The sequence below is a fragment of the Pseudophryne corroboree genome, chromosome 5 (assembly GCF_028390025.1).
Source record: "Pseudophryne corroboree isolate aPseCor3 chromosome 5, aPseCor3.hap2, whole genome shotgun sequence".
NCBI classification, from domain to species: Eukaryota; Metazoa; Chordata; class Amphibia; order Anura; family Myobatrachidae; genus Pseudophryne; species Pseudophryne corroboree.
In genome coordinates, this window is record NC_086448.1 from 267444238 (window position 1) to 267457927 (window position 13690).

The 13690-nt window shown below is 44.4% G+C and overlaps 1 protein-coding gene across 1 annotated transcript; it reads left to right on the forward strand.

Annotated features, from left to right (window-relative positions):
- The first annotated feature begins 1032 nt into the window (after positions 1-1032).
- Positions 1033-13171, forward strand: LOC134928708 (uncharacterized). Its single transcript, XM_063924722.1, has 3 exons — positions 1033-8021; positions 8229-8397; positions 13072-13171. Exon 1 carries the CDS (start codon positions 1033-1035, stop codon positions 4891-4893), a length of 3861 nt encoding a protein of 1286 aa, XP_063780792.1. The 3' UTR covers positions 4894-8021; positions 8229-8397; positions 13072-13171.
- Positions 13172-13690: the final 519 nt, after the last annotated feature.

Below are 13690 nucleotides of genomic sequence, written 5' to 3' on the forward strand. Positions count from 1 at the left end.
AATGCTACAACAGTAAACAAAGGCTTGTATTATCTTTTCTGTACCAGAGAAAACTGATACTGCAAAGACCGTGCCGGAAATTATTAAGGGGAAGTATCTACAGATTATTCAGTCCACAGTTAGAGCAACAGATGGGAATATCGGCCCCATGGACCCCATTAATATTCAGTAGAGACTACCTGATTTTCTATTTATAGCAGGAGTGCAACATTGTAATGAAAAGATATCCTTCCAGATACTACTATAACTCTAACTCAGGAACCCCAGGGCCCCAACGAGTGCACTAACAGGACAAGGGTACCCGGGTTATTTGTTGCCTAAGAGAAGGCGGAGAGTTTTTTTGTGTTGCATGCATTTATAATTGTATAGGCACACTAAGGCAAATAGTTTAGAAAGGGAAAAAGGAGTATATTAAGAAATATATTTATATATTCATATATGGCTATGTAATGTTATTAAATATTTATTACTGTGACATTAAAACTACTATACTTACCATTTTTCCTGGTGTTGCTGGAAGTCGTATGGAGAGAGCTGGAAAAGAGAACAGGTATATTAAAGTCAAAGGGAAGTTGTATTTACATGCACATGAATATATATTGAAGAATCACCTTATTAGGGGATAGGGCTTACCCAAGCAAGCCCAACCAAAATAATCTCATAGCTTGGGTGGAGGCACATTTAGGGTAATCAATCAATAGATTAGTGTGGAAAGAGGGTTACATTTATGGAGGCACTGCTGAGATCCTAAGATAAGCGGACTTCTCCTGGGTACCTATAATTCATAATGGAAGCGGTGACTGGAAAAGACATTTATTGTTGGTGTAAAGAGAAGGGAGTAGATCCCTTGTGCAGTTTTGGGTTAGGAGGAAATTTCATTGCCGTTCGGGATGAACTGGTATTAAAGGAAAAAAAAAACTATATGGTGTGATACAACCATACATTGTGGATCGGTGGAGGGGACAAGTTGGGGATACCTTTGCTTTGCTCATCAGCAATAATGCATTATTAGATCCCATACTACTTCCTGGCATGATCGTCGTGGAGAATGTCCCCGGAAGAAAATTTCAACTGCTGTGGCCCGATGATAGTAAGGATGATGGGGAGGAAAGGGCTACCCCAGTTGATAGCAATGATAACCGACCACCCTTTTCTGGGGGAGATTCCCACAATAACCATTTAGGACAAGAGCCACCCTGTGATAAAGATCCCACAATAGCTTCACATGCCGAAGCAGTAGTAGATAAAGTTGTAAGTCATTTGGAGAGGTGGCACTTTGAAGGAGGATATCGTCAACTACGGATATTCTCAGGAATAACACCTGTTCCGGCGGGAGAGGAGACCTATGAACTATGGAGGGAGGCTGCCATCCAGCATTCGGAAGAATGGCAGTGTCCTGAGCACATAAAACGGCAACGTGTTGTGGAAAGTTTGAGGGGTCCAGCCATGGGAGTGATACAAGCCACCAGGAGGAGCAATACCCAGGCCACTCTAACCGACTACATAGAGGCTCTAGACTTCTCGTATGGAACATTGGAAGATGTGGGAGACCTGTTAGCTAGACTAAATAGCACGTATCAGGAGTATGGAGAAACACTAACGCACTACATTTACCGAGTAGATAGATTAATATACAAGATTGTTGATAAAGGGGGTATTGATAAAGAGCAAGTGGATGAGAGACGGATTAAACAAGTGCTCAAAGGGGCCCTTACTAATAGCCCTATTGCGCAGAAGTTACGATGCACCTTGTCAAAGACTACCCCACCGACTTTAAATGAACTAGTAAGGGAGGTTAAAGTGGAGGAAGTACAGATTGAAAATCGTGAGAAGACCATAAAAAAGGTAAAGGTGGTGTTACCTGCTACTGATAAAACCAATCTGGATGAAAGGTTATTAAAGTTATTAGAAGAACAAAATAAAAAAATCGACCAGCTGATAGCTCTTCAGGAGGATCGTAGTAGTAGTATTAGGTCAGATCTGCCTTCAGGTATGAGACGGGGAGTGAATCGACGAGTGGGAAATAGGTCTCCTATTATCTGCTATTCATGTGGACAGCCCGGTCATCGCTCTTTTGAATGTCCAGTAAATAGTAATAGTCGAGGAGGGAATTATACTTATACTCGCCGGAGAACAGAACCGGTGGAAAACTCCCAACGGGAGCGCTGTGACCCCCTCACAGGCTACCCAATCATAAATGTCCATGCTATGGGGAGTGCTCTGTGGTCTGATAACATTCCAGGCAGTCTAATGGGTCCCGCCCCATTGGTAAAAGCCCTGGTTAACGGGCATGAATGTACAGTACTGATAGATAGTGGATCCCAGGTGTCTATTATCTTTGAATCCTGGTACCAATCCCATCTGACTGATGTTCCTATCCAACCCCTCAGTGGACTCACCATCTGGGGTCTCAGCGAGCAGAAGTATCCCTATTTGGGGTATGTAGTTACCCGAATAACATTCGAACCTGGGTTGATCACTCCGAATGAGACTGTTCTTTTGGTTGCCCTTGTTTGTCCTGATTCCCCTGGGGACAATGGCAAGTTACCAGTGATAGTAGGTACTAACACCAATATGTTTAAAAATCTCAGTAATTGGTGTGATAAGCAGGTTGTGGACAAAGGCCATGGGAACTCTTCCAACGGTGATTACATATGCCAGAAAATTGACAGTATACTAGAAGCATCGGGGAGTGAGGCAACCACTGGCGAGGGTATAGATCAAGGATCTCCTGCTCTGGACACATGCTTTCATGGTAGTGACATTGACCATGATAGTAAAATAAAGTTGCTTGCCCAGCTACAACTACGAGAATCGGTATTCTCTAAAGGAGACTGGGACCTAGGAACAGCCTCGGGGGTGGAACATAATATTAAACTGATGGATGATACCCCTTTTAGAGAAAGGTCGAGACGGCTAGCTCCTGCTGATTTTGAAGATGTGAGGAAACATCTAAAGGGCTTGCTAGAAAATCATGTAATTGCGGATTCAGAAAGCCCCTATGCATCCCCTAGTGTAGTGGCTCGGAAGAAGAATGGAGAGATCAGGCTTTGTATTGACTATCGGACCTTGAATAACCGTACAATACCTGATCAGTATACAGTGCCCAAAATTGATGAAGCTCTGGATTGTCTGCAGGGAAGCCAGTGGTTTTCTGTGTTAGACTTAAGAAGCGGATATTACCAAATACCCATGAGTGCTGATGATAGAGCCAAGACCGCTTTCATCTGTCCGATTGGATTTTTTGAATTCCTCAAGATGCCCCAAGGTATAAAAGGAGCTCCAGCTACTTTTCAGAGAATGATGGAGAAAACCGTGGGGGACATGTGTTACCGCGAGGTACTTGTATATCTTGACGATATAATTGTATTTGGAAACACCCTGGAAGAACATAATGAGAGGTTATTAAAGGTATTAGATCGTCTTCAAGCCAGAGGGTTGAAATTGTCGGTGGAGAAATGTCAGTTGTGTCAATCCGTTGTGAAGTATTTGGGACACATTGTTAGTAGGCAAGGAATTTCTACAGATCCAGACAAGGTTACCGCTGTAGTGAACTGGCCTCGACCCAACAGCTTGAAAGATCTGAGGTCTTTCCTAGGGTTTTGCGGCTATTACCGAAAATTTGTTCCACTCTACTCTAAGATTGTTCAGCCTCTGACAGAACTGACTAAGGGTTATCCACCCAATAATAAGAAGATAACATCAAAGCAGATGGGTGAGCACAGATATTTCAGGCCACATGAACCCTTTGGAGAAAGATGGAATATCCAATGTGAAGACGCTTTCCAAAAATTAAAACAGAGTTTAACTGAAGCCCCTGTACTAGCATATGCCGACCCATCGCTCCCATATACCGTTCATATAGATGCGTCCTATGAGGGCCTTGGTGGAATTCTTTATCAAGCACCGGATAATAGGTTGAAGCCTATCTCCTATGTCAGCCGTGGATTATCTGGCAGTGAAAAGAACTACCCTGTCCATAAACTTGAGTTTTTGGCATTAAAGTGGGCCATTGTGGACAAATTTCATGATTACTTGTATGGTGTTCCTTTTACTGTTCATACGGACAATAACCCATTGACTTATATTCAGACAACAGCTAAGCTTGATGCTACTGGTCACCGTTGGCTGGCAGCCCTGTCAAATTACAACTTTACCATTAAATACAAGCCGGGGGTCAGTAACCAGGATGCCGACGCGTTATCCCGAATGCCACACCGGGAAGTGCATATCGTCAGTGAGGAATGGGTTGAAGTTCCTGCAGCTACTGTCAAGGGGTTATGCAATCAGATCAATATCATTCATGGTTCATTAACTCCCGCCATTGTGACTATGGGAGTGTCAAATGCTGCACTCCCTAACATGTACTGCTGGTTGAATAAATCTGCCTTTGGAGGTTTAGAGATAGTGGATTCCCAACAAATGATCCGGGAACAGCAGGCTGATAATGATATATTTCCAATTATTCGGATGTTGGGGCATCCTCATCTGCCTGTTTCGAATGATGAATTGTCCACTAAGTCTAAGGTCTTATCCAAGCAAGTAAAGAAATTGATCATACATAAGGGGATATTGTACAGGAGGTCGATACGAATGGATGGCACTTATAAGATGCAATTGGTTCTGCCAGAAAAGTACAAATTAATGGTATTACAAGCCCTACACGATGGGCATGGACACTTGGGGTACGATAAAACCCAGGGATTGGTCTCTGAAAGATTCTATTGGCCTTTCATGAATAAAGAAATAGATCAATACTGTAAAACGTGTGGAAATTGTATAGTTCGAAAAAAATTGCCTGAGAAGTCCGCTCCGTTAGTGAACATTACCAGTACGGGTCCCATGGAATTAGTTTGTATCGACTTTCTGGCCCTTGAGGATCCTGGAGGATGACATAGTAATATATTGGTTGTAACCGACCACTTTACTCGATACGCACAGGCCTATGTGACCAGTAATCAAAGGGCAGTGACCGTAGCAAAGACTCTATGGAATAGGTTTTTCATACATTATGGCCTCCCAGCAAGGATACATTCTGATCAGGGACGGGATTTTGAGGGTCGACTAATTCGGGAACTGTGCAACTGCTGTGGTATCAAGAAATCCAGAACAACACCATACCATCCTCAGGGAGACCCTCAGCCTGAACGTTTCAACCGAACACTTTTAAATATGTTAGGTACATTGAGTCTTAAAAGAAAACCTTGTTGGAAACAATACATATCACACTTAGTGCATGCGTACAATTGCACGAAGAATGAAGCTACTGGATACACACCCTATTTACTAATGTTTGGGCGAGAAGCTCGATTACCCATAGACGTGAGCTTAGGAACACAGGTTAGCTCGTCATCTGGGACTTCACATAGTCAATATATCAAGCAATTACGACAGCACCTGAACGAGGCATTTCAACTGGCTCAACGTGAAGCTAAGAAATTAGGGGAGCGGAACAAATTGCGGTATGATAGTCACGTAAAGGAACATCGATTACTTCCTGGGGATAAGGTACTAGTTAAACTTCTAGGATTACCCCGTCGTCAGAAATTAAATAACCGATGGAAGTCCAAACCTTACATTGTCGTAAAACAACTTAATGACCTTCCAGTATATCAGCTGATACCAGAGAATGAACAAGGGCCTTTAGTAACTTATCATCGGCACCATCTGTTGCCAATAGCCCAAGACATTAGGTGGGAAGAAACAGAAGAAGAAGTGAAGGAAGATAGCCAATTGGTAGTGCTACCAAAAGATGCTCCTTCCCATCTTGATGATGACAGGAGAGGAGTAGAGATGGATATGGAACTCGATGAGCAATATGGTTCAGGGAGTTATTATAAAGACTCTAACCTGTTAGGACCTGTCAGCGAAATGGGTACTCCCGTGAATCCCCCAGAGCCGTCATTAAATAACACTAATGATGAGTGGGGGAGGGGAGATAGTTGCGTATTTTCTGAGAGAGGATGGGACCATTCTTGTGATCCTCCCTTGGGAGAGAGTGTCATTGATGAGTATAATGTCGAGGAAGCCGCCCAGGCGGCCCTCCCAAGGCCCCAACGGATTCGTAGGCCCCCACAAATATTCACATATGATACGCTAGGGACCCCTACTGAAGTTCCGTTGGTATTACACCCCTATGCACTGATGCCTTGGCCTTATTTTAACCATGACTAATAAGTTTGACTAATATAAAGTTATAGTTGTAATAGCTATGTTCATGTAATGGTGATCTCCACCTTCTATGAAGTTGGAATCCCCAGGGGGAGAGTGTAATCCATGGTTACTATTAGGGAGCTATATTAGTATATGTGTATGTGTAATGTTAATAAAGTTAATTTGTATGCTATAATACAGTGGAGACTGTCCCCACGGCAGCATCAGCCGCATGCCATAGCCGGGGAGCAGGAGTCACGAGCAGTTAGAGAGGAGGTTATAAAAGGGGCTGCTGGGGCGGCAGTTGAAAAAGAGCCAGTAGCCTGTGAAACAGTGAGGAGCAGTGATGGAGGACAGGGGGATCTCTTACCAGTAAAGGAGGTGACCCCCGTCGAAATCAGTTCGGTGAAGTGTGGGAATCGCTGACACCTGGAGCTGCCGCGGTGGTAGACGCATGGGTGAGGAGAGACTACAGTCCAGGATGGACAGCGCCTTACCTCTCTCTGCCAGCACTGATTGCATAGGAGGCCAGGAGAGTGAAAGTGTGGAGGGCTGGAGCACTGGTCAGGCAAGTCGATCCTCCAAATTCAGCGGCTGGTAGAAGTAGAGACAGCCTCCCTGAGGAATCGACGGGGCTAGGCTACAGCACAGACCCATAGACCCAAATTCGGTGTGGTATGACTGGGTGAGTGACCATCCCTCCGGAGCAGCCATTCAGCATAGAGTTGGGGGAGTGGCCTAGTCACAGAGGGAGCGCAGCAGCTGAGAAGTGGGGTCAAGTAAACTCCCACTATGCACTATACAACCCCAGCTGCATGACATTTATCAATGTAGCTACAGGAGTGGGACATATAACCTTAGCTACAGGCATTGCTTATAGCAGAATCAGTTATATAGCTGCTGAATTCAATTATACAGTATTATGAAATGATGCTGATATTTAGTGAAAGGATTGAATACATTAATAGTAACCGTTATATTGCATATTGGCCGAGATACCATACAAGGGACTGCAGAAACCTTTGCTATACGTGACATACTGGACAATTGTAAGACATATTAAAGGTTACAGCTTCCCATATAGATACTACTGCATATGTTATTTATATCATCTGTTGGAGGCTGAATAGTACAGAAAAGGACATCTGCTGCAGTCACCAGTCTGTGAGAAACAATTTGGTTACTAGTTAGACAGAAGACTTCGTTACCTATGAAAAAAACTTCCCTTTGGATAGCTAGAAAGGAAACATAAGTAGCAGTCGCAGTCTAGCAGACACTGAATTCTACATAGCTGCAAGTCATAATTTATTGGACACAAAATGCTACAACAGTAAACAAAGGCTTGTATTATCTTTTCTGTACCAGAGAAAACTGATACTGCAAAGACCGTGCCGGAAATTATTAAGGGGAAGTATCTACAGATTATTCAGTCCACAGTTAGAGCAACAGATGGGAATATCGGCCCCATGGACCCCATTAATATTCAGTAGAGACTACCCGATTTGCTATTTATAGCAGGAGTGCAACATTGTAATGAAAAGATATCCTTCCAGATACTACTATAACTCTAACTCAGGAACCCCAGGGCCCCAACGAGTGCACTAACAGGACAAGGGTACCCGGGTTATTTGTTGCCTAAGAGAAGGCGGAGAGTTTTTTTGTGTTGCATGCATTTATAATTGTATAGGCACACTAAGGCAAATAGTTTAGAAAGGGAAAAAGGAGTATATTAAGAAATATATTTATATATTCATATATGGCTATGTAATGTTATTAAATATTTATTACTGTGACATTAAAACTACTATACTTACCATTTTTCCTGGTGTTGCTGGAAGTCGTATGGAGAGAGCTGGAAAAGAGAACAGGTATATTAAAGTCAAAGGGAAGTTGTATTTACATGCACATGAATATATATTGAAGAATCACCTTATTAGGGGATAGGGCTTACCCAAGCAAGCCCAACCAAAATAATCTCATAGCTTGGGTGGAGGCACATTTAGGGTAATCAATCAATAGATTAGTGTGGAAAGAGGGTTACAATGTCATTATACTGTTTGCAAATTCAACTGCAGATTAGAAAGATGGAAAAACATTAGTTTATTGAAGTGCAACACAGGAACAGGAGAAGTGTAGAGACACTAATGGCATATAACCAAATAATGGTGCATAGGTGACGTCACAGTGTTCACAACGTTCGTTCCCGGCGCGCCATCCTGGACTTCGGACGGCGGTGTCTAACAGGTGAGCTCACTTAGATGTTAATTGGCAGCCTTGTGTAGGTATATATGTCTGTATTTGTTTTCATTTGTGTATATTTGTCCCTGACGATGGGGTCAGACCTTGAAACATAGGATTAAAGGACCATGTTCTAAATTTCCTTGCCAGTCTGCTGTGTACCGCCTTTATTTCACGTTTATATTTGGGTCCTTACAGACTCTAGGGAGTAAATTTACTAAAGCTTCTAAAACAGAATTGGTGATACTGCCCATGGCAACCAATCAGATGCTGTCTATCATTTACTAAAAGGCAATAGAGAAATGATAGACTGCAGCGGATTGGTTGCTATGGGCAGCATCACCAATTCTAGAAGCTTTAGTAAATTTACCCCTAGGAGGGCACGGCAGCCATATATACTGGATATATAATGAAACAGAGGATATTGCACATTTCACATAGGTATACAAAGCTATACAGCAGAAGTCATATAGTTTTAGGTGAACAGTACACTATGGGGGTAATTCTGAGTTGATCGCAGCAGGAACTTGGTTAGCAGTTGGGCAAAACCATGTGCACTGCAGGGGAGGCAGATATAACATGTGCAGAGAGAGATAGATTTGGGTGTGGTGTGTTCAATCTGCAATCTAAATTGCAGTGTAAAAATAAAGCAGCCAGTATTTACCCTGCACAGAAACAAAATAACCCACCCAAATCTAACTCTCTCTGCACATGTTATATCTGCCCCCCTGCAGTGCACATGGTTTTGCCCAACTGCTAAAAAATTTCCTGCTGCAATCAACTTGGAATTACCCCCTATATGGCAGCTCAGGACTGCATAGGCAATGTGACACCCAGTGCTATACACAAGATTTAAAACAAATAGTTTCTGTCAAATCTTTATGTGATTATAGAAAGTGAGACAAGTGTAATTGCCTGTAAACGCATTGGGGTATATTTACTAAGCTCCCGATTTTGACCGAGATGCCGTTTTTTCTTCAAAGTGTCATCTCGGTTAATCTCGGTCATTTACTAAACACTAATCACGGCAGTGATGAGGGCATTCGTAATTTTTTGCAAGTTCAGGTAAAAAATTACGAATGAATACACCATCGGTCAAAACGCGGCTGTTTAAGTATGAATCTCGGTCATTTACTAAGAAGTGCAAAGCCAAAAAAGAACAAACACTGCCGTGAAAAATTACAACTCGTAAAAAAGTGCTAAAAAAAACCAGACCTTTTTTTTTTATTCGTGATTGGATAGGCATGCACGGATCCATGAGATCCGTGCATGTATATCAGTGGGAAGGGGTGGGAAAGTGCTTATTTTTAAAAAAAAAATTGCGTGGGGTCCCCCCTCCTAAGCATAACCAGCCTCGGGCTCTTTGAGCCGATCCTGGTTGCAGAAATATGGTGAAAAAAATGACAGGGGTTCCCCCATATTTAAGCAACCAGCATCGGGCTCTGCGCCTGGTCCTGGTCCCAAAAATACGGGGGACAAAAAGAGTAGGGGTCCCCCGTATTTTTAAAACCAGCACCGGGCTCCACTAGCTGGACAGATAATGCCACAGCCGGGGGTCACTTTTATACAGCGCCCTGCGGCCGTGGCATCAAAAATCCAACTAGTCACCCCTGGCCGGGGTACCCTGGGGGAGTGGGGACCCCTTCAATCAAGGGGTCCCCCCCCCCCAGCCACCCAAGGGCCAGGGGTGAAGCCCGAGGCTGTCCCCCCCCATCCAATGGGCTGCGGATGGGAGGGCTGATAGCCTTTGTTGTAAAATAAAAGATATTGTTTTTAGTAGCAGTACTACAAGTCCCAGCAAGCCTCCCCCGCATGCTGGTACTTGGAGAACCACAAGTACCAGCATGCGGCGGAAAAACGGGCCCGCTGGTACCTGTAGTACTACCACTAAAAAAATACCCAAAAAAACACAAGACACACACACCGTGAAAGTATAATTTTATTACATACATACACACATACATACATACTTACCTTATGTTCCCACGCAGGTCGGTCCTCTTCTCCAGTAGAATCCAAGGGGTACCTGTTGAAGAAATTCTACTCACCAGATCCAGTGGTCCAGGCTCCTCGGCAAATCCAGGGATAATCCACGTACTTGAATAAAACAAAAAAACGGTTGCCCGACCACGAACTGAAAGGTGACCCATGTTTGCACATGGGTCACCTTTCCACGAATGCCATAAACCCACTTTGCCTTCTGGCTAAGTGGGTTTCTTCAGCCAATCAGGGAGTGCCACGTTGTAGCACTCTCCTGATCAGCTGTGTGGTCCTGTCCTCACTGACAGGCAGCACACGGCAGTGTTACAATGTAGCGCCTATGCGCTACATTGTAACCAATGATGGGAACTTTCTGCCCTGCGGTTGACCTAAAGTGACGTCACCGCTGAGCAGAAAGTTCCCAGCATTGGTTACAATGTAGCGCATAGGCGCTACATTGTAACACTGCCGTGTGCTGCCTGTCAGTGAGGACAGGAGCACACAGCTGATCAGGAGAGTGCTACAACGTGGCACTCCCTGATTGGCTGAAGAAACCCACTTAGCCAGAAGGCAAAGTGGGTTTCTGGCATTCGTGGAAAGGTGACCCATGTGCAAACATGGGTCACCTTTCAGTTCGTGGTCGGGCAACCGTTTTTTTGTTTTATTCAAGTACGTGGATTATCCCTGGATTTGCCGAGGAGCCTGGACCACTGGATCTGGTGAGTAGAATTTCTTCAACAGGTACCCCTTGGATTCTACTGGACAAGAGGACCGACCTGCGTGGGGCCATAGGTAAGTATGTATGTATGTGTGTATGTATGTAATAAATCTTTACTTTCACGGTGTGTGTGTCTTGTCTTTTTTTGGGTATTTTTTTAGTAGTAGTACTACAGGTACCAGCGGGCCCGTTTTTCCGCCGCATGCTGGTACTTGTGGTTCTCCAAGTACCAGCATGCGGGGGAGGCTTGCTGGGACTTGTAGTACTGCTACTAAAAACAATATCTTTTATTTTACAACAAAGGCTATCAGCCCTCCCATCCGCAGCCCATTGGATGGGGGGGGGGACAGCCTCGGGCTTCACCCCTGGCCCTTGGGTGGCTGGGGGGGGGGGACCCCTTGATTGAAGGGGTCCCCACTCCCCCAGGGTACCCCGGCCAGGGGTGACTAGTTGGATTTTTGATGCCACGGCCGCAGGGCACTATATAAAAGTGACCCCCGGCTGTGGCATTATCTGTCCAGCTAGTGGAGCCCGGTGCTGGTTTTAAAAATACGGGGGACCCCTACTCTTTTTGTCCCCCGTATTTTTGGGACCAGGACCAGGCGCAGAGCCCGATGCTGGTTGCTTAAATATGGGGGAACCCCTGTCATTTTTCCCCCCATATTTTTGCAACCAGGATCGGCTCAAAGAGCCCGAGGCTGGTTATGCTTAGGAGGGGGGACCCCACGCATTTTTTTTTTTTTATTTTACATTGTTTAATTAAATTAAAAAAAAATAAGAACCCCAGCACGGATCACACAGATCCGGCCGAGATTGATTGTAAAAAAAAAACGGCAGTGTTTTGCTAATCACTGCCGTAAAATTAGGTAAAAAAACACGAATGACATCGACATCGGAAGAAAAGAAAAACCCGAATACGACAGCTTAGTAAATCCATCGTAATCAATTCAAAAAGTTGCAGTTTTACACTGTCGATGTCATTCGTGATTGAACTTTGACCTTTTTTCGGAAATTACGAATCTTAGTAAATTTACCCCATTGCTTCTATGTGGATAACAGGGGAGTCCCTGGCAACATATGTGATGCCATTCACCCCTTACCTGTCATACGTCCACCAATTCAGCTATTCCTACAGGGCTTCCCCAAATTATATAGATTGACTGTTATCAATAAAAGTAACACTATCAGGTCCACATCCCAAACTTTTCCTGACCATTTTTTCTTAAGCCCGAGATCAATGCTTTCCTTATTCCAAGCGCAAGCTAAAGTGAGAAAAACATAAGTAGTACTCGAGGAGTGCACTCATTAGAGGCCCTTCTGAGTTCACGCCATATTATCTTTAGGACGCCTACTTCCAGTCATAGACAGGAATATGAGCTAGAAGTCACTAGGGTGATAGATTCACTGGATGGGACTCAGCGGGAGGGAGTACTTCATATATGGCGAGTCAGAGAGAGCTTGCGAAAGTCAGTAGGTCCCCATTCTTGATGTAACCGATAATGTTATTTGGACCGATGATATTTGTGTACACCAACTTTTCCTTTAATTATGGCTTTGCACGCAATGCTATGGTAGCAGCAGCTGTAAGAGCGGCTTATCCTGGGATGTACTATGCCAGTGTCACGGCCCAGACTGGAGCTAATTGCCTTGGGGACCAGCACACTCTACATGCTGCGGTGGCGGTACTGCCAGGCAAATCCCTCTTTTGCCCTTGGGATCCTGCATTATCCCCTCTGGCTACTTCAGATCATAGCCCTTGAGAGTTGTCCTTGGTGAATAGCAACTTCACATGTGATATTCTGCTATATGTGTCATCATTCGTCCTGTCACTCTGTTGTTGATTCACCATTCTGAGTCCTGAGATTCTGGTAACTGTTATCCTTGGCTCCTGTTGCTCTGCTACTGATGTGTAATCCTCAATTTCTGAGATTCTGCTATACTCCTTGGCTAATGTCACTCAGCTCCCAGTGTGCAATTCTCAGATCCTAAGACTCTGCTATCAACACTGAAGCACATCTACAGATTAAAGGACTCTATGATCATATTTTGAAGTACAATAAAGAACTTTGCAGTTTTAAAGAACTCTGACTTCACCTGTGACTTTCCTGATATTATTTCACCAAGTATACAGTTGATTTCTCTATCGTCCTAAGTGGATGCTGGGGTTCCTGAAAGGACCATGGGGAATAGCGGCTCCGCAGGAGACAGGGCACAAAAGTAAAGCTTTTACAGGTCAGGTGGTGTGTACTGGCTCCTCCCCCTATGACCCTCCTCCAGACTCCAGTTAGATTTTTGTGCCCGGCCGAGAAGGGTGCAATTCTAGGTGGCTCTCATAAAGAGCTGCTTAGAGAGTTTAGCTTAGGTTTTTTATTTTACAGTGATTCCTGCTGGCAACAGGATCACTGCAACGAGGGACAGAGGGGAGAAGAAGTGAACTCACCTGCGTGCAGGATGGATTGGCTTCTTGGCTACTGGACATGAAGCTCCAGAGGGACGATCACAGGTACAGCCTGGATGGTCACCGGAGCCACGCCGCCGGCCCCCTCACAGATGCTGAAGCAAGAAGAGGTCCAGAATCGGCGGCTGAAGACTCCTGCAGTC

Excerpts from the sequence above, each read along its gene's own strand:
- LOC134928708 (XM_063924722.1), top strand. The coding sequence starts at position 1,033 with ATGATCGTCGTGGAGAATGTCCCCGGAAGAAAATTTCAACTGCTGTGG.